Here is a 26,631-nt window from a genome sequence, read left to right on the forward strand (position 1 = left end):
AACTGTTCTGGGTGTTTTTGGGTAGTCACCAATTTCTTTTTTGTATTGAATGGTGTTTTATTGGTGTCTGTGGATTAAAAACAAGTCAGAAGCCTTGTATATAGAATTTCAGGTTTCTTTACTAATTATTTATTCAGATCTTACAGGTGTGCTGAATAAAACAGTTGTCTAAATGCTCAGCAGCTTAAATTGAATTTAGTTTTTTGTACAAATATGCTAAGTCTTCTAAAGTCTGCATATTTCAACATTTCTTGATCTATAACACTTTGTTGTAGGTATTTTTATAGGCAGCTTTTGTTATTCTACAGTAAAAATCCTATTATGATGGACAAATCCATATTTTGTATGGAACCAGCATCAAGCCTGCTCAGTCTAAAACAAAAGATAAATATTTTTCTCTACATGAATCAGTTGCCAAAAGGATCTGCTCAGATAAAGTCACAGTTGTAAGTATTTGAGTCTTCAAATCTAACAGATGCTTATTCAGAGATGTAATAAGATACTTAAATCTTCCATTGAGAATAAGTTAATCTTCATCATAGTGAGGAGCATACATAGCAGGACTATAAATCAGATGGTATGGAAAAGTTGAAGTTTTGGGTTTATTTGTATTCAAAAATATCTTGATTCTATAACTAATGGACTGACGCGTGTATTTTGGAGCTTTTCCTTTTATATGTACACACTAAAATTGTGTAGTATGACTAGAAAAGAACTGTTTTCATTCTACGATATATTACTCAACTGTGGTACTTAAGACTGTTGTTGCTGGAATGTTAATGTTGACTGCTCGTACTTTCAGAAATTCTTGGAGTTTAGAATAGTCCTTTCAAGCTAAAATTAGAATAGACTTCTAGGAAGTCACCTGAAGTGGAGCCCCCACAAGGAAACTACTTGAAGAAGAGGAGCTTACTCACTTTGTGGATTTCTTTGAGATGTGTGCCCTTGTGGCTGCTCCACTACCAAGTTCTGCTCCCCCCTGCTTTGGTGTTTCCTCTGTCAGACTTTGTGGTAGAGAAGAAACTGAGCATGCACGGGCAAAATGGGCGCTACCGAAAAAAAAATCGCTGATTAAAGATGCAGGGTGCATGTGCACCTGGAGTGGAGCACCCCAAGTTAGATACACCTCAAAGACCTCAAGTTACTACACAAGGTGAGTAACCTCTCCTTCCATGGAAACAATAGTTTGAGCTTCTCATTGAAATCTGCCATTTGGTGCTCTTTGACAATATTTTTGAGGTGTCTTGATCTTGAGGCACGAGATTATTTAGATACTAGCAGATGACTTTTGTCCCAAATCCCATCAGCATGGAGGGCTCTCTGAATAGCATATTTAAGTATAGAAAGTTTTGTTTGTTTGCAATAGTAAATAATCGAACAAAACCGTGTGAGATGGCTTTTTATTTTGGAAGTTTCTGATCGTGGGGGCCAGATTCTGCCACCCTTATGCATGTTGGACACTTGTGTAAGTATTCCTATGTTGGCAAAAACCTGTCCCTTTATTAGCAGGTTTTAGTATGCTTTTCTGAGAAGAAATTAAGATAAATGATAGTTGAGCAGTGCTGCCCACAATTAGTGCCCCTGTATGCCGACCACACCATGGGTTGTGTGGCTGGGACAGAATGCAGGACCTTTAGCCCAAAGTCACAGGCCTCTGCTGCCTGAGGAACTCTCTCTAAGCTAAGAGCATTACTAAGGTCTTTTCTGTTTGGAATAGCCACTAAGAGGGAACATAGCATACTAAGCCAATTTTACATCTGTTTTCTTGAAATATGTTGCAGCATGAAGGTTTTTTTTAGCTGTTGTCTCAAATGAGAGTGGCATGTTGGCATCTGCTTTCATAGCCTCCAAATAACTTGCAGTCAGATGCATAATGCAGCAATAATAGCCTACTTGCAGTAGAATTTCAACTTTGCATGACTAGTGATGGTTAGGATTTTGAGACTCATTAGGCTGAATTACTGCTTCCTCTGGTCAATTTGTATAGTCAGTGATATAGTTATTTATAAGAAAATCATATTAAACCTTTTATGCTTTGGACACTCCATTTGGAGGGTTTTTGTTTTTTTTGTTGTTGTTGTGGAAGAATGAGTTCTATGACTTTGCATTGCATCTAGAGAACATTGACCTAGCAATCTAGTAATGAAGTCATTTGGCATTTTAAACCTTGAAAGGTAATGAACAACGCCTGTTAATTTTATTTGAGCTGTCTTTTTATATATTTTTTTTTAAAGAAAATATTTTTGTTGGACTTCATTGGCTTTTCTGTAATCCTTATCTTAGACGTCTCAATCCAAATTCTATATCTGCATTTGAAGCTAATGAAGAGCTTAGTCTCCATCTTGCTGTGGAAGGCAAGATTTACCTAACTGTTTATTGTTCCACGGAAGCTGCTAGCAGAGTAAACAGCATGTCAGCTAGTGACAAATTAACCAGATGGGAAGTGCTGGGTGTCCAGGGAGCATTGCTAAGTCACTTCATTCAGCCAGTTTACATCAGCAGTATACTCGTTGGTAAGCCTGCCTTTACTGATGTAAAACAATTTATCGCTTATGCTCTAACTTTCAGCTGTGGTATTTCATTCTGGTTACATTAATAAAAATTCTAACCAAGTGGAATATAATGCTTTATTTTAAAATTTGTTTTGAGTTTTCTATACTTTGTTTTCAAAAGAAACTAAATATAAAGTATTTATACTTAAAATTGAGGTTTAACTTTTTTGAGATTTATAATATGTTCTTTACTCTGTCAGATTACCCTCTCTGTCATACATTAATTCTAAATTTCCTGGGTTTTGTTGATTTGCCACACATGCAGTTATTCTGTGTTCAGAAATAAAATGATGTTACAAAGAATGTGGTGACCATTTACATTCAGACCATTTAAATAACTTGCATATATGAAAACTCCCAACTATACAGTCCCATAATTAGCCAGTACAAAGTAGAGGTGGTCAAAAAACTTGAACATTTTCTGTTGAATTTGTAGGGGTAGTATAAAAAATGTCATCAAACAACATTTATACTAAAACTAGTTGAAAAAAAACTATATTAGTCATCTTACTTCCTACTTTTAAAAATTAAAGGTACCTCTAAATTAACTAGTTGGCAATAATTTTATGCTGGGAAATAGTAACTGCCAAGACAATAGTAAGATTTTTTTTTTTGTCATCATATGACAATCAGTGAATGGCTGCCTTGAATTCCTATAATAGTATTTGGCTGTGCAACTCAAATAGGTGAAATGGAATTGCTGGAAGTAACATGATATTGTCAAGTATTTTCTCTCCTGGCAGTATTTGTACTGTTAAATTAATTTACACGTAGATCAATTCCCCAGATTTTAGCAGTTGTGGTGACTTTTCCCGTGATAATATACAGAATGCAGTTTTGGAAGCAGTCTGAGGAGACAGTTGGGTTTTTTGTTTTTTTTTGTTTTTGTTTTTTTTTGTTTTTACTTTCTCCTAGTACCTAATTGTATGCCTGTTCCTGTCATTCATACAGTGTGGACACTGTCACACACTCTGCTTTTTTAAATTACTTTTACGTTCTGTTTTATTTAATGTTTAGATTAATGCACACCAGATTCTTTCTTCAACCTTCCTGTACACAAGAACTCTCCAGACAATATGTACCCCTTGGTGCCAGTTTAGTCCTTGATGGAAGTATGTACTTCAGAGCCCAAAAAAAGTCAGACTATGACTACACTACAGAGCTGACAAATGTGCCACTGTGGCACTGCTAGTGCAGATGCTCTAAGCTAAAGGGAGAGAGGTCTCCAGTCAACTTAAATTACTCCAGCGCCTGTGAGCAGTGCTATGTTGGCCAGAGAAGCTCTCCTGCTGACATAGCTGTGTCCACACCAGCACTTGGGTCAGTATAACTTGTCGTTTGTGGGCGGGAGGGGTCATAATTCTCACCCCTGAGCAACATATGATATACTGACATAAGTTACAGTGTAGACAGCCTAAATTCAAATCTGATGAGCTAAATGCTTCTGTTAAATTCCTGGAATAAGTTAAAATATAGAGTAACTCCAGTGACGACAGTGCAAAGGCTGATTTTCTACGTCAAAAATAAAACACAATCATAACTTGCATTTTTAATTAGCATCTTGAGCAAAGACAGCAAAGATAAATTGCGCTTCTAAGAGAGAAGGTGGTACTTGTTGCAGATGAAGTTTAGCAAAAGCTTGTGTTGCCAATGATGATGCTGTTCTGCAGACTTATTAAAACTGTTTGTAAAGCTGAACCTAACAGTTATGAGTAATAATTCAACCTGGAACAATTGAAGCTTCTGGATTCTGAACTCCCTTGAAAATCTGATCACAATTTACCTTTTATTCTAATATTTCTGCTTTCAGTGGTGTGCCTATGTATGTTGTGTTTTTGTTGTTTTGTTTTTAGGGGATGGAAACTGCAGTGATACAAGAGGACTAGAAATAGCTATAAAACAACGTGTTGATGATGTACTCACATCAAAGCTTCCCATGTTTTACCTGGTCAACAGACCTCATATTAGTTTGGTGACTGCTACACATCCAGTTCAGCTAGACTTGGAGCACAGATTTCTTAGTGTGAATTGGTCACAAGGGGACACTTCATTGGAAGTTGTGGATGGTTTAAATGGGAAAATCACTGAAAGGTTAGAATCTTTATACTGTGTTTTAAAATTAGTGGTGAGCGTGATTACTCTGTGTATGCTTGTGCCTGTCTAATTTATTATAACTCTCAAACAGTTCTGGTTTGAGGCCACAGTATTATTGAGTAATTGACAAGTTCTCAACTGTGACAGTGAAGATAAACCTGTAAACTCAAGTTAGTACACTCAAGTTCCTAACTCGGGTGAGTGACTATCCTGCAGAATGTTCAAGCAATAGTGATTTGATTAGCCGCAGAAATTGCTTGGATTAGCAACTGATCAGCTCCAGGGAGAGGAGCATTTGAGCTTCAAACAACTAACATGCCCCCCATCTTGGCCAGCTAACTGGACTTTAAAGCATCACTTACCTTGAGCCAGAGAATTGTGTGGGCGCATGTGAGTTAAGTTAGTGGTCGGGGTACAACTCTAGTTTTACCTTGACCTAACACTAGTGAAGACAAACCCTGTTTGATGATGATGATATGCTTTCTATCCTGATAGTAAGTCAGGAGGATGTTAGGCAGCAGCTACTAAATCAGCAGGTTCAGATAACTTGCAGTTAGGAGTTTTAAGAGCTGGCCTGGAGCTTGCTGGATCATTAATGCTGACTTTTTTTAGTAAATATTGCAACTTAGGGGAAATTCCAGAAGACTGGAGAAAGCTAATGTTGTACCAGTATTTAAAAAGGGTAAATGGGACAATTGGGATAATTATAGATCTGTCACCCTAACATTGATCCTGAGCAAAATAACAGAGCAGTTGATACGGGACTCTAATTACAGTAACTCCTCGCTTAATGTTGTAGTTACGTTCCTGAAAAATGCTACTTTAAGCGAAACGATGTTAAACAAATCCAATTTCCCTATAAGAATTATTGTAAATGTGGGCGTTAGGTTCCAGGGAAATTTTTTTCGCCAGACAAGAGACTACATTTTATATAGAGAGAGACTATGGCAAATTGCCGGCACTACTATGATGGGTCTTGCGCTTTCTCTTGAGGGGGAGGGGGGGTCAGGGCACCATTTCTTGCCCCTTAACTGGGATATTAGCTGCCTCACTAGTGTCCTAGAGGAGGGGAGTGGAGAGGGATGGACCTGATCCCACCCTCTACTCCGGGTCCCAGCCCAGGGGCCCTAGGGATAGCGGTATACCACTTGAACTAGCGGTTCCTTCCTCTGGGCTACTTCCCTCTCCTGCCCTTCAGCTTGTGGGGCTTCCTGCTCTCCCTCTGCACAAACCAGGGGTCCCTTTATCTAGGGTCTTGGTGGTCTTAGCCCACCGCAGCACTTCTCCAAACTCTCCTCTGCTCCCCTCCAAACTGCTCTCTGCTCCAACACCAGTCACCTCTGCTTCAACTGCTCCCATTTGTCTGATTGAAGCAGGGGGGTTTTATCAGGTGCTCTAATTGGCTTCAAGTGCTTTAATTAATCTATAGCAAACTTTCTTCCCTGTACAGGGAATAAGGCTCCCTTCTAACACTCTCCTGCTGCCCTCTGGCCATGCTGACACACACATATACAGTATAAGTTTTAAACAAACAATTTAATACTGTACACAGCAGTGATGATTGTGAAGCTTGGTTGAGGTGGTGAAGTTAGAGAGTGGAAAAGGGTGGGATATTTCCCAGGTAATGCCTTACTGCTAAATGATGAATTAGTACTCGGCTGAGCCCTCAAAGGTTAACACGTTGTTAATGTAGCCTCACACTCTACAAGGCAGCATGAATGGAAGAAGGGGAGACAGCATGGCAGAAAGAGACAGCCACACGCACCGTGTGTGAGAGAGACATGTGCATTACCCCTTTAAGTACGCTGACTACACTCTAAGTACATTGCCTTTTTAAGTAGATCAGCCAGTAGAGATGGGAGCTTGCAGGTAGCAGCTGCTTCCATTCTGAGCCCTGTCATGTCCCCCTGCTTCTCTGTGGAGATAAGGTACAGGAATGGGGCTGGGGGAAGGGGACACCCTGACATTAGCACCCCTCTTCTCCCTCCTCCCCTTCACAGCAAGCAGGAGGCTTCCGGGAGCAGCTCCAAGGCAGAGGGCAGGGGCAGCACACAGCACTGGGGGGAGGGACAGTTGAGCTGCAGGCAATTCATAGCCTGCTGGGCGACTGCTGCACAGGGAACTTAGGGGAGCTGATAGGGGGGGTTGCCGGTCCACTCTGGTTCCAAGCCCCCACCAGCTAGTGCCAATGGGCTGCTCTTCCTGCAAGCAGTGGACAAAGCACGTGGCTGCCAAACAACTTATAAGGGAGCATTGCGCAACTTTAAACAAGCATGTTCTCTAATTGATCATCAATGTAACAATGTCAACCGGGATGACTTTAAATGAGGAGTTACTGTATATTACCCTCTAATTCTTGGTCGTCATGGTTTTATGAAAAATGGCTCCGGTTAAACTAACTTGCTCTGGTGAAATTACTAGTTGGATCAATAAAGGCAATAGTGTTGAGGTAATACATGTAGACTTCTGTCAGGCACTTGACTTGGTATCTGCATGACTCTTCATTTAAGAAACTAGAGTGAAACAACATCAATATGGCACAAACTAAATGGATTAAACATTGGCTAGTCTCAAAACGCAGTTGTGAAGGGGAATCATCAAGCAGGTTTCTAGTGAGGTCCCACAGGGATTGGTTCTTGGTCCTATGTTTTAACAGTTTTTCATTTGTGACCTAGACGAAAACATAAACTCATAACTAATCAAAGTTTGCAAATGACCCCAAAATTGGGGGAGTGGTAAATAATGAAGAGAACAAGTCACTGATAAAGAGCCATTTGGATCTCTCTGAAAAACTGGGCACAAGCAAAAAATATTCATCTTATTACTGCTAAATGTGAATGCAGACTATACTTATAGGATGAGGCACTCAATCCTACCCCATGTTCTTTTCTTAGTCACTGCTTCCAGGATAATCTGTTGAGCGTGATCTCCTATGATGCTATCGCCAGAAGGGCTAATATGATCCTTGAATGTATAAATGGAGCTATATAAAGGAGGAGTAGAGAGTCTGTATTACTGGGCTGCAGAAGTGTCTCCCACAGTTCTGGACATCTGGCCTGCTTTCCTCTCTCTGCATCTCAGAGAAGTGGATCAGTGTTTTTGGCCCAGCACAGTCTGGTCGTGTCCCTTCTGCTTCCACTTGCTGACAGATTCTCTGCATTGGCAGCAGCATACAATGGCAGTTTTTTGCTCCTCCCTTCTTCCTTCTATTTTAACTTTTTTGCTCAGTTCCTTGGGCAGTGGGCAGCACCATTCTCCCTTCTGTTCATTCATCCTTCTCCATGGGTATATTAACCCCTTGGGGGTTAATGTTCCCTGAGCCTCTGCTGCAGTGTCTCTGCTGAAGGTGAGCTGTTTGGCTCTGAAATCTAAGTAGGCTCCCCTAGGTCATCCTCGGAGTAAATTTCTCCACTCAAAACCCTCCTCACCCTCCCCCCCCAAAAGCTGCTGCAGTATCCCTTCATTCCTCCTTTGAGGAAGTGGTTAGGGATGAAAGGAACAAGGCTGATTAGGGCAAGCATATTAACAAGAGCGACTTCTATAACTTTCAAAAATCAAAGGGCTTTATTGCTGAGACACCAGTGGATGGGTGCCGTTGTAGCATCCCTTGTTTGGGATGTGGTTATTCCCTTAGAAGGAGAGTGCTACACTAAGAAACTTAGGGATAGTGCAATGGAGGCCACTCTCAAAAGTTTGCTCAAAAGGCTTTGAAGTTTCTTTCACCACCCTTTGAGCATCCTTGGAGATTTTGCAGGAGCATCTCTTTCCTGGTTGGAAGATCTCAAAGCCTTTAAGGACTGAGATCGCCCTGACTTTGGCTTCATTTTAAAGAGAGTCTCCCTAACAACAGTGTTCATAGCTGATGCCTCAAAGAATGCAATGAGGTTCTCAGCCCACGCCATGGCTTCCATTTCATTAGCCGGGACCACCTCCGGCTCTGACTCTGGAAACTGGATACTCACTCTAAGCAGGGCCAAGAAGTTTACAGGCTCCCTCTCTTTTTGGAGAAGCTGGATAAAGTTATGGCTGACAATTCAGCAAAATCCAAACAGTCTCTCCCTTCCCCACTCAGAAAAGAATATATACCAGCCTTCAGACAGTTTGCTTCTTGTCCTCAAAGGTACCAGTGTAGGGACAATAATTCCACAATGGAAAACAGTGGACTCGAGATCCGAGATAAATTCCAGAGGGACGTCACCATTCTCACCCTCACAATCCACTTTGACAAAGATTGCATATGCCTCCCTCCAGTGCTGAAGCTACAAAGTAGGATATCCTGTTTCCTAGAGGAATGGTTTTAATCAACCACAGATAAGTGGGTCAGGGAAATAGTGAACTGGGGATACTTCCTCAAGCTCTAGTCTCCACCCCATCTCATCCAGTCACCCAGGTTCAACAGCCCTGTAAAACAGTCTGGTCCGCAAAGAAATATGTCATTGTCTGCATTTGGGAATGAAAGTGTGTTCGCTCAAAAGAGAGCTTCTCTGGGTTTTACTCCATCTTCATTGCACAGAAGTGGATGGAGGGTATCCGAGCCTTTTTTTTTTTTAACTTCAAAAGGCTCAACAAGTGGATGAAGAAAACAAAGGGTTCACATGGAAACCCTGGCCTTTACAGTGTCATCCCAGTCTTGAGGTGGGAACACTGGACTTCTTGACTTCAGTAGATCTAATGGATGCATATATCCATGTCCCCATAAGACTGCCATCACAGGCTTCTGAGGTTTGCCCACAATAGGAAACATCAGTACTGAATACTCCCTTTGGGACTGTCCACAGCAAAGATGGTGGTAGTGATAATAGCCATATTCAGATTGCGGGACTCGTGTGTTCCTCTTCCTGAATGACATCCTGATCAGAGCTCCATCACCGTCAACTGTGGAAATGGTCACATCTTGGACACTGAATTTTCTTCAGGCACAGGTCTTCATCAATGCCAAGGAAAGTCTTCTGGTTCCATCCAGGAATTTATTTGCTTGCTCCAGAACTTCAGGAGGCCTACCGTACCACTATGCCTCCAATTATTAGCACTTTTGGTGTTGTGCATAGGAAATCGTTCCTTGGGAACAGTGACACCCCAGAAGTCTTCAAGCTTTCATACTCAGATTGTAGGACCACTCTCTGGAACACATGCAAGATCAAGTACAGGTTCCAACTGAAGTTCCCTGTAAGCTGCGTGGTTGCGCAGCACCCTATTTAGCACCACGCAGGCCCCCAGGGAACCCTCCTGGGGACCTGCAACTTCTGGGGTAGGAATGTCCTTCCCTCAGACCCAACTATGCCATGGCTGCGATGCCCCTACCCTGGCCTGAACCCAGCCAGGGTAGCGCGGCCTGGAGGCAGACCCAGCCCCAGTCTGGGGGCGGGGCACTCTCTCTCCCAGGTGCTGCTGCAGTGGGAGAGAGCTGGGGGGTCTTCTCTCTCTCCGCCTTAGCCTTGATGCATCCTCTTGCACCCCCAGACAGAGCCTGCACTCCCAGCTGGAGTCCTCACACCCGTGCACTGCAACCTTCTTGCCCTGAGGCCCCTACTATACTCTGAACCTCTCGGCCCCACCCCCACCACATGAATTTTATGTGCACTGATATGAAGATGATGTGTGTCACTGGTTCCGACAGAGGTGTTCAACTCCTTACAGTTGTGATCAGCCCATGATAATGTCTGTAAAGCTGTTCTCATCTGCTTTCCAGACCTTTGCAACCAATGTAAGCATGGAGAGCTAGAGAGCTCACTTGGAGACCCAAACATCTAGGGCCTCTTGAGCAGGGTGGAAAAGCCTCACAGCATAAACCTTGTAGATCTGAGAGTGGTCAAGCCAGCTCTGCAAAGGTTCCAGCCCACCTTAGGGAGCAACCACGTGCTAGTTCAATCAGACAATATGACTATGAACGAACACACACACAAACCAAGAGTGGACTAAGAGTCTGATACTACATACGGAAGCAATGAAAATAATGAAGTAGGCAGAACAGTTCCTCCTTTCCACATCAAAGGGGACCTGAACCAAAAGGAAGACGGAGACAGCAACTCCAAGTGTTGCCTGATTCAGGAGGTTTTCAGTCTCATTGTTCAGCCTCTCTTCATCCAATCCCTTCACAAATCACATAAACGCAGAGAGACAAAATTACTTCATAAAGGAGGCAGGCCCCAGAACTATGGGAGTAGATGCCTTATTGCCACAGGGCCTATTTTACAAGTTTCCCACTCTTCGTTACTGAGGAAGAGGTGGTCCAGAAAATAGTGAGAACGCACAATGGTAATACTGTGTTGGTAATGGTACACACAATGGTAATACTGGTAGCTCATGGACCGAGGAGACCTTGGTTCTCAAACCTGATAAAACTGCAGCTGGAGCCTCCAGTAGTTTGTACTTTTGTGACCAGTAATGAAAAGGTACGCCTCTGCTGCTGCTTGGATGGGTTCAAAAAAAGCTGTTTGCTAGCCAGAGGCACTTCGGGCAGGCATGAGATGATTTCTCTCCAGATAAAGAACTCCCTAGTCTGGGGAAAAGATCCACCCATGTCCGTGCAGGCACTCCTTTCTCTCACCCAGCCCCATCAGGAACTGTGACATCAGATGCATCACTCTGGGGATGGGGAGCTCACTTCAATGCCCTCACGACTCATGGCAGATGGACACCTCAAGAAGCCAGTTTCCACAACAATCTGTTGGAACGCAGGGCAGTCAGGAATGTCTACTCTCATTTCCTACCCTTTATCAGGGTAAATAAATCAGGATCCTGATAGATAACATGCCCTGCAGGGGCAACAAGCAGGGGCGAGCAAAATGAAGTGTGGTGAAGTTATGGAACTGGTGTGTAGCTGGTCAGATCCAAATTTCCATGGTCCTACCTCCCATGTATTCGGATTATTCTCAGCAGATGCGTCTGCCAGGACTATTAATGGGAGCTAGACTCTCAAATTCTCCATAGTACGTTCCAAAGATGGAGTCTGCCAGAAGTGGATCTCTTCACCATCTCCAGGAACAAGAACTATCCTTTATTCTGCTCAAGATGGAGTCTGGGGCACCATGCTTTCTTCTGTCTTCGAAGAAGAGTTTGCTATATGGGTTCCATTCACCACCACGAAAGGTGGTGAACAAGATCATGAAGGGCAAAGCTAGAGCTATTCTTATAATACCGACCTGGCTGAAACAGGCTTTACCTGCTTCAGGTTTGCACCAAACGCTGTTTAAGCTTCCGACCATCCCTTCTCTCCTCTCCCAGGATGGGGGTTGTGCACTGCGCTCCAACCTAGAGGTTCTCTGCCTCAGGATATGGTTCATTGATGGTTCACCGTGTTAGAATCCTCCTACTCTGTGGAAGTGCAACAGGTGCTACTCAACACTATAAGGGATTTAACCTGTATTTCTCTGCCATTTCTGTAAGTGAGTTTCTTCCATTGATGGTGTCTCCTCCAACTTGTGCCTGAATCTGTGCTATTTTGTCTTCCTGAATTACCTGTAGATATAAAATAATTAGGCTGTTAGCTCAGTTGAGGTCCATTTGGCTGTGGTATCAGTTTTTCATCCCCCAGTAGAAGGGTTCTCCATATTTGCTCTGCCGGCGTTGTCCTAGGTTTATTAAGGGTTTGGGGAAATCTCTACCCCCAGATTAAAGACACCAACCTGGTACTTAAAGACTTCCATGAGACTTCCATTTGAACCAGTGGCAACCTTCTTCCTTCTCCATTTATCTATGACAGGGGTAGGCAAACTATGGCCCGTGAGCCGGATCCGGCCTGTAAGGGCTTTGGATCTGGCCTGCGTGATTGCCACCCCTGTGGCGCCGCGGGGCTAAGGCAGGCTTCCTGCCTGCACTGCTCCCGGAAGTGGCCAGCACCACGTCCTTGTGGCCCCTGGCAGGTGCAGGGGGTGCAGAGGGCTCCATGTGCTGCCCTCGCCTGCAGGCACTGCCTCCTGTAGCTCCCATTGGCTGGGAACAGTAAGCCGTGGCCAATGGGAGCTTTGGGGTAGGTATCCACAGGCAAGGGCAGTGCACGGAGCCCTCTGCCCCCCCCCAACCTTTCCCAGGGGCTGCAGAGGCATGATGCCGGCCACTTCCAGGAGTGGCGCGGGGCCAGGGCATGCCGGGAGCCTGCCTTAGCCCGGCTGCCACCCCAGAGCCGCTCAAGGTAAGCGGCACTGGGCCAGAGCCCACAACCCGAACCCCTCCTGCATCCACCCCCCTGCCCTGAGCCCCCTGCCACACCCTGCATCCCAGCCTCTTGCCCTGAGCCTCCTCCTGCACTCTGCACCCCTCCTGCATCACATTCCTGAGCATCAAGCAGGTCATTCCTGACCAGCAAACAAGCAGCACATAGAGATCATAACATTGGGCTACACTTTCCATTTTATATACCTACTTTCCTTCCATTTCCCTTTCTGTCCTTCTTCAGGACCCCTTCTTACAAGCTTTTATTGAGACAAGAAGTGGACTCTTTCCTTCAGTTATGATCAATACAGCTGGTACCACCTCTTCACAGGGGCAAGAATTTTTACTCAAAATATTTATTTGTGCTAAAGAAAGAAGGAGGGTGGAGATTGATGTTGGACTTAGACTTCTAAACAAGTTTAAGTCTTAGAGCAAGGGTTCTCAAACTGGGGGTCATGACCCCTCAAGGGGTGGCAAGGTTATTATGTGCAGGGTCGCGAGCTGTCAGCCTCCACCCCAAACCCCGCTTCACTTCCAGCATTTATAATAGTGTTAAATATTTTTTTAAAAATATTTTTAATTTATAAGGGTGGGGGGGTCGCACTCATAGGTTTGCTGTGTGAAAGGGGTCACCAATACAAAAGTTTGAGAGCCACCATCTTAGAGGTTCAGGATGGTGACTCTGGTAGCTATAGTTCCTTCACTGGAGGAGGGTAATTGGTTTTCAGCCCTTGACCTATTTCCATATAACGACACACCTGTCAGAAAGAAAATACCTACACTTCACTGTACACCAGGCTCATTTCCAATACAGTATTTCCCTACGGCCTTTCTTCAGCCCCAAGGATGTTCTCAAAGTTTCTGGCAGTAGTGGGTAGTTTACCTCTGATGAGAAGTGACCCTAGTTTTCCCATGCCTCAAAGAGTGGCTACTCAAAGGCTATTCCTACAAAGCACTGTTCTCTTCAACTCAGACAGCCCTTGCTCTTGTCTAGGACTTGGGGCTCCAGCTGAACACACAAAAAATCACTTTTAAGCCTGTACAGAAAATAGCTCATAGGGTATACTTGGGTTCATTGACATCCAGGACCTTCCTTCCCACAGACACATTCAAAACTTAGTTGGGTCTGGTCAGGACAATTCAGGGAATCTTTGGACCACTATTAGGAGTTGTCTGCATGGGGCTGGCCTTATGGGTGGGCGATGTAGGCATCTACCAAGGTCTCCATGGTCGGGTGGTGGGTGCTGTGAGAGTGCTGCAAGCTGGCGGGCCTGGGCTGCCAGAGTTGGGGGTGAGTGCAGGCAAGCCGAGGGCTGGAGCCAGGCAGGGGGTGGAGCATAGATCCAAGGGGTACACGATATCTGCTCAGACACTGTGAAGGTTGATCTCTGGGTGTATTATCACTTGTTATGATGCAGCCAGTGTTCCTCTCTTTCTTCCCCTCGCACCAAAGGGTGATAGTATATTCTACCAGATCATAAGCAACATCCATAGCATTACTCGGGAATGTGCCAGTATCTGATATTATATAGGGCTACTACATGAGCTTCTGTACGTACATTTTCTAAACATTACACCTTGATCCATGCTGCCTGATGTGGCACTTGGTAATGCAGTACTGTCCTCAGTTCTACATTGAATTTTGAAGTTCCCTACTCCCTCTGGGGCTGTTTGGGTGAAACCTGAAGTGAAGCACTCATAGGGACACAACTCAAGAAGAAGAGATTCATCTTTTGTGATGATTGCTGTTCTTCGTGATGTGTCTCACTGTGGGGGCTCCACTACCAGCCCTCCTTCCCCTCTGCATCAGACTGTTCTTTATAGGATGTTCAGGTGGAGAAGGAACTGAAGACAGTTCACCTGCGCATTCCTATGTAGCCTCTGAATGCAGCACAAGGAGGATTAGAAAAGAGTGCAGGCTGAACAGACACTGCTAACGGAAAATCTCCAATCAAAAGCTTGAGAGGCACATGAGAAGCTGGGAATAAGCTGGATCACTTGATTACCTGTTCTGTTCATTCCCTCTGGGGCACCTGGCACTGGCCACTGTCGGAAGACAGGATACTGGGTTAGATGGACCTTTGGTCTGACCCCGTAGAGCCGCCTTATGTGCACCTGAAGTGGAGCACACATTTCGAAGAACTGCAGTTACTGCACAAGGTGAGTAACTGCTGCTTCTGGCATCAACAATTAAAGAAGCATGTTGATAAACTGGAGAGGGTTCAGAGAAGAGCCATGAGAATGATGAAAGAATTAGAAAACATCTTTAGAGCAATAGATTCCAAGAGCTCAGTATGATTTAGTTTTAAGAAAAAAAAAAGTTAAGGGGTACCTTGATTACAGTCTAGAAGTACCTGCTTGGGAACAAAAATTTGATGATGGGCTCTTCAGTATAAAAGACAAAAGGTATAACAAGATCCAGTGGCTGGAAGTTGAAGCTATGCTAATTGAAACTGGAAACAGGACACAATTTATAACATGAAGGGTAGTTAATCATTGGGACAACTTACTAAGAGTTGTGGTCGATTCTCCATCACTGAAATGTGTACGTTGTGTGGATGTTTTTCTAAAAGATGTACTCTAGTCTAGTTCAAACATGAATTAATTCACGAAAGTCCTATAGCCTATGTTATGCTGGAGTTAAGACTATATTAGATGATCATAGTGGTCCCTTCTTGCTGTAGAATCTGTTAGTCTACACTAACCACATCCTTCCTACAATTGGACGCAGTTTAAGCAGCAAGATTGTCAGTGAAGCACCAAAATATGAAATTAAGTAGTCCTTCTTTATTGAAATTAAGACTCACTTTTCTACCCTTTATCTCACATCAGCAATACAACCTTGAAGAGATTGAGTATACGCAATAGTTTGACTAAAACCAGTAGTATCTCTGATTTGGTAAATTACAGGATTGAAAAGATTTGGCCAAACTTCCAGTAGCTGTAATTATGGAGGTTTATACTTTTTGATTCCATTGTCTTTGTCATTTCTGCTCTAAGTGGAGAACATATCACTTACGTAATTTGAAACGGATAATGTTTATTTCAAATGTGGTAGCTGAAGCAAATAAAAACTGAATTGAATAACAGATTTCTTAATTTGTCTCATTGCTTCCCGGCCCCCCCCCCATTCTAGTTCGCCATTCAAAAGTGGCACTTCAATGGCAAGCCGTCTTTGCAAGGCTGCAATGTTAAATCGTTTCAAACTGGTCTCTAAGGAAGCGAAAAGAAGTGATTTGCTTGAAGCTAATACATATTATGAAGCAAAGGTAAGACTAATTAAAGAAAAAACAGTAAATGCCATTTTAATGGTCACTTTCAAGGTGCAGATAGGTGACAAGGAAAGATTTCTAGTATGCAGGAGATGTTACGTAAATGGTTGAGCATTTCTTACAGCAGTAAAGACCTTTGTCTCAAAGGCTTGCAAACTGGTTATTTGCAAGTGAAGTTGTGACGGGGCCACTCACCTCTCGTAAGTGTCTCCTATCAGTTGTGTGCAAACCTGCACACACACACTCTACTCCTGGTGCCCCCTGCTAGCTGTTAACCTCGTCAGATGGGTCTTCAGTGGCCCAGCCCTCCGGTTAAGTCACACACAGTCAACATGCATGAAGGAATCCCTTTCGGGGTAATAAAGGTCCAACAGGGCCAGTCACTGTGCCCTTGTCATTATCTGCAGTCCTGTCTCTGGGCTCAGATCTCACCCCTTCTGGGCTAGCTTTATCTGTCCCTGCCTTGTTATAGAGACATTTTGTCTTTAGCCATTCTGTGGTTTCCCAGCTCTCAACCAACCCAAGTCACTTCTTAACTTGAGTCCCCTTCCGGGGTAGCAAAGGTTCAACGAATGGTTGGCCCTCTTCATGGTCTTCAGCCCCATCCATAGGCCTGTTTATAATTCCCAGCCCCTTTCTTGGGTTTTCTAATCCAGAGTTTTATCTCCTCCCTGGACACAGCTCCAGTGGCTGGTCGGGGGAACTGGACCTGTTAATTACTCTGGATCCCTACCCAGGAACCCTATGGACAGCAGCCATGTACTGCTTCCTTTACTTGGTTGCTGCTACTGTTCCTTGGCAGCTTCCCACTCGGTCCCATCACATTCGCCCATTACCTTAGGATACAGTCCTTGGGTTCTATTTGTCTTGTTCCCTGTTTGCGTAGGGTCTCCCCCAGGCCTCCTTGCTTGGAGAATCTTTCTGTCTTATCCCTTCTGGTCCCAGCCAGGAACTGATCTGCTCAGGCCCTGCAGCACCTTTTAACTAAGCCTGCTGTTTTCTGATTGGCTGCTTCCCTGCAGCCTTTCTAGACAGGGCTGCAGGATCCACCTTTATTGACTAACCTAATTGCCTGACTAACCTAATTACCTTCTATGATGAGATAACTGGCTCTGTGGATGAGGGGAAAGCAGTGGACGTGTTATTCCTTGACTTTAGCAAAGCTTTTGATATGGTCTCCCACCGTATTCTTGCCAGTAAGTTAAAGAAGTATGGATTGGATGTATGGACTATAAGGTGGGTAGAAAGCTGTCTAGATAGTCAGGCTCAACGGGTAGTGATCAATGGCTCCATGTCTAGCTGGCAGCCAGTATCAAGTGGAGTGCCCCAAGGGTCGGTCCTGGGGCCAGTTTTGTTCAATATCTTCATTAATGATCTGGAGGATGGCGTGGATTGCACCCTTAGCAAGTTTGCAGATGACACTAAACTGGGAGGAGTGCTAGATACGCTGGAGGGTAGGGATAGGATATAGAGGGACCTAGATGTAATGAGGAGCATACTGAGATTAAATTCCTATCCTGCTGTAAAGTTGCTGTGGAAAGCTTGCTCGTTCATAGGCATTCTGAGAAGCAGAATATCTAGTCTCATTTCAGATGGTTAGGTTTATGCCCTCCCAGGCATTCAACCATTTTTGTACCTTAGCCCTTCCTGTTTTTTTTCCTGAGACAAGATACATATTTTCTCTTCTTTTTTCCATGAAGCTGCACATAGAATTTGCTTTTCTAACAGATGTTATGACTACTTTTGTCAGCATTGGCTACACTTTATTTCTATAAGAATTGTTAAATTAGATATCCTGCTAAACCTTTTCAATGGTTTCAAAGCTGCCATTGTAAATTTTTCCTGGTTTTAGATTCATGTGATACGCAACTAAATATTAGCATGGCGTAGAGAATGAGTAGTTAAACTGATGTTGAGAAACATGAGATTAATTTTACCAAAAAACAATTTTCTTTTTCCAGTACATAAAAGCATATCGTTTCTTATCTGTCAAATCCTGTTTTTCCCTTTGCCCAATCTGCTGCATTTCTTGTTTCGCATTCAATGAACAGTGGCATCTCAGGCATGTTTCAAAATCATATTTTGCTATGGAATATCCTAGAGGCACAAGATATTAAAAAGGACAAATCTTGTGGCCATCTGTAACAATTTTTTTAACTTTTGTTTCTCTTTAGATTAAGTCAGCACCCTACCAGGAAGCTAAACATTTGCTGAAAAGCTATCTACAGCAGCATGGCTACGGATCATGGATTGTGAAGTCTCCGCATATTGAACAGTTCACCATGTAACTACTAAGATGATATATTGGTTTTTATGACCTATTTAAATAAAAAAGTTAATTTTGCAAGTAAAATATTTTGGATATTGTTAGTCTTTAATCTTTCAAATCAGTGCCATTTACAGCAATAACAAGTGAATGGCTCAAAGACTTTTATTATCAATTTAAACACAAATAGTAGACTACCTCTTGTAATAAATAAGTCTTACTCAATATACCAGTGATTGTCTAAAATAATCTCACAAAGCTGCTGTTAAAGAGTCTTATCTATATTCTTTTGTGATGTTCTCTAAAGACCCTGAGATTTTTCCTGTCAAGTTTGCAATGTCACAGATTATACATTGACTTTCCTGCTTCTCACAGATGTTTCTTCAGTGAAATTTCTGTGACATTTGGCTTTCCTCAGAGGATGCTATTAATGTTCTTTATTATTTAGTTGTAAGAGTGAAACAAGTTTTTATCTCTGAAATCAGTCTCACTAATTCAATGAAAAGTGACGGTTGTTAATATTGGCGTTATGCATCTTTTTTTTGTGTGTGTTAATTTAAACCAGTCTTCTTTAGAATGCCTTAATTTAGGATTAGCCAGTGGAACACTGTATTATATAAGTCAATGCAGGAGGATAATAAAAGCTTACTGAATATTTAGAGGTAAAACTTCAGTATTGTTAATATTAAACTTTTACTTCTCAGAAATAATACTTTTGGTGTGTATCAGTGTTGAGCATTTTAGCTTCCTAACTTTCAGTGAGTTTAGTAATAGTGGAAAAGTGCACATTTGATAGCGTTGGACAATGAAGTCTTTAGCCACAGTAAGTGTTGCATAAGTAATGGTGAAAGTTTCCCTATATTGCATTGACAATGAGTTTTGCTCCTGACATGGGAAATAGGCCTGGTACTTCCCTCTCATTTAGCTCTCTGAAGCCCACAGTGGGCTTTACTAACTTGGCTGCATCCTTTGAGGACTGGGATTACAACCCTCTTCAGTCTTTTTCCTGTGCCCAAGGTGTGTTTAAAAGTTCTGAATTAGCTTCCTTCAAAGTCAGTGTTCAGTTTCTTGGTGAAGTCCGTGTGAGTGAATGATGTAATTTAATGGGTTAAAGAGTTGTTTCCTGTTCTAACATTTTATTGACAAATTATCAGAACAGAGGAGATCCCTACAGTTTTCATTTATCTAGGTTAATGTTAGAGTAGCTCCATTAGGTAGCCCCATGGTTGTTTTAAGTAGTACTGCAATTCAAGCTATCTTGTCTTATAAGTGTTGTGCCACACTAAGTAGCTGCAAAATTTTATAATTGACTCAGCAACTGTTTTTCTCTTTCTGATCAATGTGTCCCAGAACAGATCAAAATCTGCTTTTATTCCCTCAAAGCCACAGAGGTTCCAGACCATGTGTTATGTTGTCTTCTGAAAGCAGATCAAAATAGTAAAACTGCTGTGCGTCCAGTATACATAAATCACATTTGTTTTTACACCAAAATCTCATTAAAGCTGTTACTGTCTTTAAGTATTCCTTCCCTATCGCACTAATTTTTTCTTTTCGTTCATATTATATCATATAATCTTTCATATCAACAATGTCTTGACAATTACGAGGTGTTCTGTTCCAGACCAGCAGTAAACATTTCCCTCATTTATTAAAGAGCTTGGTAAATGGAAACCCATAGAGATAAGACTGGGCATATTTTAGAATCACATTAGCTCAAACTTTGTATATTCAGAAACAGTTACAGTATTTTTATTATCTTTCCATCATTGGCCTCGATAGAAATTTCAAGATTGCAAATGGTATTGCGGTGTTTTGACATAGGCCTCTCTACTAGTAGTTAGCGTGATTCCGCCAACTCATTTCTGTAGGCTACTAACAGATGTCAGTGACTTTGGGTCACTGGTACCATTGTGGGGTATAGTCAAAATAGTGACAAAAGGGTGAAAAATGCTGTGCTCCATTATAAGTCTATTAAGCAGATTCATTCCCTAGATGTAAAGCATCAGTTGCAAAACTGTTGGCCAAAATGGGTGTATTTTCCTTAAGTTACAGTAGTAATACTCATTTATTTTCAAGAAAGAAAGTTTAAAAGGGTGTTAAAGTTAAATACCTACTCTTGTTTTATGTTTTTATAGAAAGTTACTATACTTGAAAAGATAACAATTAGTTTAATTTTGCTGTTTGACTTTTTGTGTTTCACCCAAGATGCTGAAAGCTGGACTTGCGTTTAGTCAGTTTCATTTTGTACTCAGAGCGCAGTGCTATAAAGTGGGTTTGAGTTTGTTGTTGGAGGAGGGGTATACTAAAACAAAAGCCTGTTTTCCATTTTTGTGTGTGTTTATATCAATAACTGCTTGTATGTGGTTGAGTAAAATGAACAGAAGGGCCTTCAATAAAACCAAGAGTTCTATCGGATGTGGGTTTTTTTATTTTCTTGATGTAGGGAAGATGGTTTAAAATAAAAGCTTTTTTTTCCCCAAAGTGAAATTAACACTTCCTGTCCTTACTCAATTGTTGAAAGTGGTACTACTCTACCAGCCCTTGTCATTAATTTTATTTTTCGTTTTTTTCATTTCCCTGATTTGTCATTTAAAAAAAAAATTTTCATTTCCCTGATTTTTTTTCTAATACACAGCTTCTCTTTTGATGTAAGGGGTAATGCTTCTCACTTTTGGAACTTGGAAGCTGTCCAGTGTTGTTGATGGGCACTTTAGGACCAAGCAATACCCTTCACCTCAGGTCACCAGATACTCTGCTGCCAGAGGCAGACTAACTTGGCAGTTCAGTTTCTCTCCACCACTTTGTTTATAACGTCACTTCATGAAAATTAATAAAAAGTAGACACTTGATTTCAGCTTGTAGCTCCTTTCTCTCTCTCTCTCTCACTGAGGAATCTCCAGAACACTGAGACTTTAACCCTGTGGTGCTGTATCTCTCTAGCAGGCTCCTTCTGCCTCCGCTAGGGTATCAGAGAAGCACTGCAAAGCAGCAAACTACATGTAAGCAGTGCAGTATTTATAAAATTCAGCTTCCCCAGAGTCTGAGGTGTAGCTGTGCTGTGCGCCAACCCTAGCATTGCCAGATCATGGGGTTCTGAGTTGGACCAGCATGTTGAGGACTCGTCTCCCCACACATGAAGCTACCACTCCATCGTTAGAAGGCTCAAGCAGGAGCAGGAGAATTCCAAGGAGAAAAGAACACCTTAACAAGCTGTAAGGGGTGTGGCTTGCAAATTCCAGAGACTCTGGGTCCTAAAAAGACAGTCTCCCCCTTTCAGAAAAAAAGTAAATCATTTTTAAGGAACAAGTGGTATAAAAATCGGGTTTGTACCATCAGAATGGGAAGGCAAAGGAGAAAAGGTACATTCGTGGGGGCTGCTCTTTATAAAGACGTTATGGATGTAAGCTCCCAGGTACCACTTTGAGTTGGTGTGTCCTGGTCTGTGGGGAGCTTGCTTCTGATGATGATGTTGAAGATTTGGAGGGTTGTTTGAAAACCAGAAGAATAGGTTCAGGAAAGATTTCTTTCAGGATTGGGTCCATATTGAGTAGGGGTTGTAGCTTTTTGATGACACCCTGTATGAGTTCCAGAGTGGCATGGTAGGTGATTGGAGGGGGGTTTATTTCTGTATTGAAACAAATTCTATCAGTATTTAGGTGGCCTGTTTCATGATGTGATCTGCTTCTCTACTAGAGTGTCCTATAAGACAAAAACACCCTGTGGGTGAACATCTATATCTGACCTATCAGCCCTCATCCTCAAAGGAAACCTGCACAATATTTTTTCAAAAGATAAGCATGGGAGCTTAAATTCACAATTTGTAGACACTAAAAAGAATGGACTGAACAGAGACACTGGATTTATGGCTTATTACAACAATTTGTAACCCACTAACCCCCTCTTTTTGTTCTCTGCCTCCAGCGGTGTTAACAGACCGCTCTACCTTGAATGGTCCCTTACAATATGTACTAACTACTTATGCTAAACAATCTGTTCCACCTTACATTTAGCTGTGATGCTTGGAGTACCTTTCCTAGACCTGAAGACAAGTTCTGTGTGGCTGAAAAGCTTCTCTCTCAAAAACAGAAGTTATCCCAAAGTTATGGCCTCCCTACCTTGTGTGTCTAAAGATAACACAAGCGTTTATGTGAGAGAGCTTACAGTTCCTGTACAAGATCTGTTCTATTGATCTACCTTCTGCACACAGAGTCTCAAGGAACATCTTGAAAGTAGTTGCAACAAGCTCAGGTCACAAGATACACATTTATGTCCATCCATGAACAACATTCTAATCAATGTCCTGCCCAGAGAAAAAGACCAACTCGTAACTTGCCAAGTGCTGGAAATGACTCAAATTAATAACATTTTGAGTCCATGAACAGAGCATTGCTCAACCAAGTATCAAAGTAAGCATAGCTGTGGACATAACTTTACACTATAGTAAAGATTCAAAACTTAATCATATTAGTGATCTTTTACAGAAAAATGTCTCCAGTGGCCACAAGTATCAGGTGTCGGTGTCTTTCCCTGAGTGTGTTTTCACAAAATGTGCTTCCAAAAAATCTTAATGGGGCATGGAACCAGTCACAAGATATAATTCAAAATTAGATGACATTCTGAGATCACATCTAAATGTGTCTGTGTACAGGAGAGTACAACATCCTAAAAGTCCGCCCAATTTTCCCTCTAGGACCAGTGCATCAGGCCAAGGATGTGTATATAGTTCTGTATTTAATAGTGCCTCATATCAGCTGCTTCAGAGGAAATGTGTGAAGCCCCAAAATGAGTAATTGTAGAATATGCCAGTAGGGGAATTTCTTCCTGTCATAGTTTTGCTCATTCCCTGTGCCAGCAATGCCCCTCTGCCATGTACATTGGCCAAACTGGACAGTCTCTACGTAAAAGAATGAATGGACACAAATCAGACGTCAAGAATTATAACATTCAAAAACCAGTTGGAGAACACTTCAATCTCTCTGGTCACTCGATCACAGACCTAAGAGTGGCTATCCTTCAACAAAAAAGCTTCAAAAACAGACTCCAACGAGAGACTGCTGAATTGGAATTAATTTGCAAACTGGATACAATTAACTTAGGCTTGAATAGAGACTGGGAATTGATGAGTCATTACACAAAGTAAAACTATTTCCCCATGGTATTTCTCCCTCCCACCCCACCCCCCACTGTTCCTCTGATATTCTTGTTAACTGCTGGAATTAGCCTACCTGCTTGTCACCATGAAAGGTTTTCCTCCTTTCTCCCCCCTGCTGTTGGTGATGGCTTATCTTAAGTGATCACTCTGCTTACAGTGTGTATGATAAACCCATTGTTTCATGTTCTCTGTGTGTGTGTATATAAATCTCTCCTCTGTTTTTTCCACCAAATGCATCCGATGAAGTGAGCTGTAGCTCACGAAAGCTTATGCTCTAGTAAATTTGTTAGTCTCTAAGGTGCCACAAGTACTCCTTTTCTTTTTGCGAATACAGACTAACACGGCTGCTACTCTGAAACCTGTGAACCATGAGGGTTTATCACTTCTAATTTTAATTTTACCTAATATAATTGTTTATCTTAAATGCCTAATCCTCTCAAATCCACCAAGCTGTTGACCTGAATGACATCTACTGGCAAAGCATTCCACATTAACCATGCTGCGTGTATCACATTTTAATTTTTTTATATTTGCTGCCTTTCTATTCTATAGAATGACCCTGCTTCTTGTCTTACAAGGATAAAAAGGAACACCTGGTTTATCTTTTTTCTCTGCCAGTCATTGTTTTGTATATTGATATATTCCCCTCCTCTTCATCTTCTCTAAACAACTGTCCCAATCTTATCAGTCTTTTGTCACATAGAAAGCTTTTCATGGCCTTAAAATTGTCACCCCTCACTCAATCCCTAATTTTTACAATATTGTTTTGAGAATGTGACCAAAATGGAATATAATATCCTAAAAGAGCATGTAGCATTGCTTTTTATAATTATATTATTTTCCATCCAATTTCTTATGTTGTAACATTTTGTTTACTTTTGGATTGCTACTGTATATGCAGTAGAGATTTTCATTGAGCTCTCCACCATGATGTCCAAATCTCTTTTCTGACCAGTTAAAATTAATTTAGAAGCTAGCAACATGTACAAGGAGTTTAAATGATTCCTTTCAATGTGTTACCACTGATTTGGTGTCTCATCTTAAGCTGTTTCGTCAAATGTCCTTGGATCCCGTTGAAAAAATATTTCAATGACCTCGGTAACTCAGGTTCTCCCTGCATTTGTTTTTAGCCCTTTATCCTAGTCCCTATGAGTGATCCAACTCGGGTGTGCATGCGCCTCTTGAGCCCTTGAGTGGAGATTTTCAGCTAAAAGTATACATTTGGCTTGCACATGTGCTTCTAAGCAGGCTGTATAGGGGCATGTGGGTGAACTGCCCTGAGTTCCTTCTCAACTGCCTGGGCCTTGAGCATGCCTTGGCCTTTCCATTTTTTTTCTTAGTGTTAAGATACTTAGTCTAGCAGTTGGTAGGATAGCTATAGTTAGTTTGTATAGGTAGTGATGGATTGTTTTGTTTTTCTCTTCTTTTTTCCCCTCTAGGAATCTTGTTTTCCTGGCAGGGAATGCCAGGCTCGCCAGACTTCAAGTGCTGCTTCTCCTGCCAGTGAGCTATTCCTATAAGCGACAGTCACTCTAAGTGCATCCATTGCTTGGGGCAGTTCCATGTTTCCCAGAAGTGTAACTTCTGCTTGGCCCTCAAGTCTAGGGCAAGGAAGAATAGGAAGATGAAGCTAAGACTGTGATAAAATATACTCTGGAACCCACAACCAGCTCAAGAGACCCCCACTGGCATTCGCACATCTGTCCCAGACAGATCCAGTCTGAGGGGCAAGCTTCTCCTAAGGAAGGGAAGATTGTGGAGGCTTCTGGGAAGACTTTCACTGAAAGGAGCCAGCTTCAAAAAATACTAGGTTCCTGGCCAAGTATGTTGTTTCCCAGGAAATCGTTGAGGCCAAGGATTCTGCCATGAAGCCCCACAGCTCCAAAGAGAAGAGACATGACTCTGATAGGGCCCAGATACACTCTATCAGCAAGGAGAGCGAGCTTAGGGCACCATCGAGACTGGCCCTGCTAGTGGTAGTGTTATGCCCCTTAGACTGCATCAATACCAACAGCAGGGTTATCTAGGGGCTAGTGCTGATGGATATCAAATCCACCAGTACCAAACAAACAAACAATGTCCTCTTCAACTGCAGTGCAGTCATCATAGTCAGTACTGTCTGCTACAGTAACTGTGGCCTTAGCTACTGAATTGGTAACAGATCCCTTCTTGGTATCACAGGAATTCTGATACCCTAAGGACCTTTTGGTATCGAATGAATAGGAGTCTCTGCTTCTTATGGGTATCAAGCACCTTTCGGTACTGAGACCCCAGTCTCTGCACTACTGTCCTCAGCACTGCAAGACAGTCCACTTTTTTCAACTGGCTCCCCTACATAGTATGATAGGCAAGAAGATAAAGGAGACTCCCAATCCTCCTCTATTTCAGTCAGCGGTTCCACAACATACCACTTCAGGAATCCCTTTTCAGTTAGGGAGAATCATACTGGTCACCAAAAGTGGTGGAACCAACCCTGTATGTCACCTCCACTTCCATATGGACCACAATGGCCATACTGGGACTCCTGGGCAGCCTATCGACAACAGATTACAAGACTACCAGTACCATCTTGTACGGAGACCAGGGTGATGCAACCTCTCCCTTCCTAACCAGTCGTTCCCCTTACCTCCCTGGAGATATTTGAGAAACAGGAGGCTAGCGCAGAAGAGGAGGCCACCCATGAAACACCCCCTCCTCTTCATTGCCAAATGAGGCAGTCAGGCCTCCACCATCTTTGATGATTGGCGACTTCAAGTAATTTCTAGACCTCATTAGGAGGATAGCAGACGGTCTTCAGATTTCCTCTTAAAGAGGTCAAGGATCCATGACACAAACTTCTGGATATCTTGCAGTCAGTAACACCCTCCAGAGTGTCATTAGCAATCAGTGAGGCCCTTCTAGATCAGGCTAAAACAGTGTGGCTAACATCTGCCACTATTGTGTCCATTTGTGAAAGAGCACTTGTGAAGAAAAGATTCTGTATTTTTGTTTTCCCAGCATCTACCTAAGTCGCTGGTGGTGGATGTGGTAAATGTGTGGGGTTCTAGGTCTACTCCTTATGATAAGGACCAAAAATGACCGGATCTCTTTGGATGAAAGTTCTGTTCATCAGCAACACTGCAGTTTTGTATCACAAATTATCAG

General features: G+C 42.5%; 1 protein-coding gene across 11 annotated transcripts in view; it reads left to right on the plus strand.

The window, feature by feature from the left end:
- Nucleotides 1-20,924, plus strand: part of ADAD1 (adenosine deaminase domain containing 1) — a 33,062-nt gene extending 12,138 nt beyond the window's left edge. For 9 of the 11 annotated variants that reach the window (XM_043513101.1, XM_038400774.2, XM_038400775.2 and 6 more), the window contains 5 exons: nt 276-446; nt 2,284-2,513; nt 4,406-4,643; nt 15,934-16,066; nt 18,244-20,924. In XM_043513101.1, the coding sequence (XP_043369036.1) occupies nt 276-446; nt 2,284-2,513; nt 4,406-4,643; nt 15,934-16,066; nt 18,244-18,357 (886 nt within the window). In that variant the 3' untranslated portion in view covers nt 18,358-20,924. The remainder of the gene's footprint in view (nt 1-275; nt 447-2,283; nt 2,514-4,405; nt 4,644-15,933; nt 16,067-18,243) is intronic. The other 2 variants (XM_043513102.1, XM_043513097.1) reach the window with 1 other exon arrangement.
- Nucleotides 20,925-26,631: the final 5,707 nt, after the last annotated feature.

This window comes from Dermochelys coriacea, chromosome 4 (genome assembly GCF_009764565.3).
Source record: "Dermochelys coriacea isolate rDerCor1 chromosome 4, rDerCor1.pri.v4, whole genome shotgun sequence".
Lineage (NCBI taxonomy): Eukaryota > Metazoa > Chordata > Testudines > Dermochelyidae > Dermochelys > Dermochelys coriacea.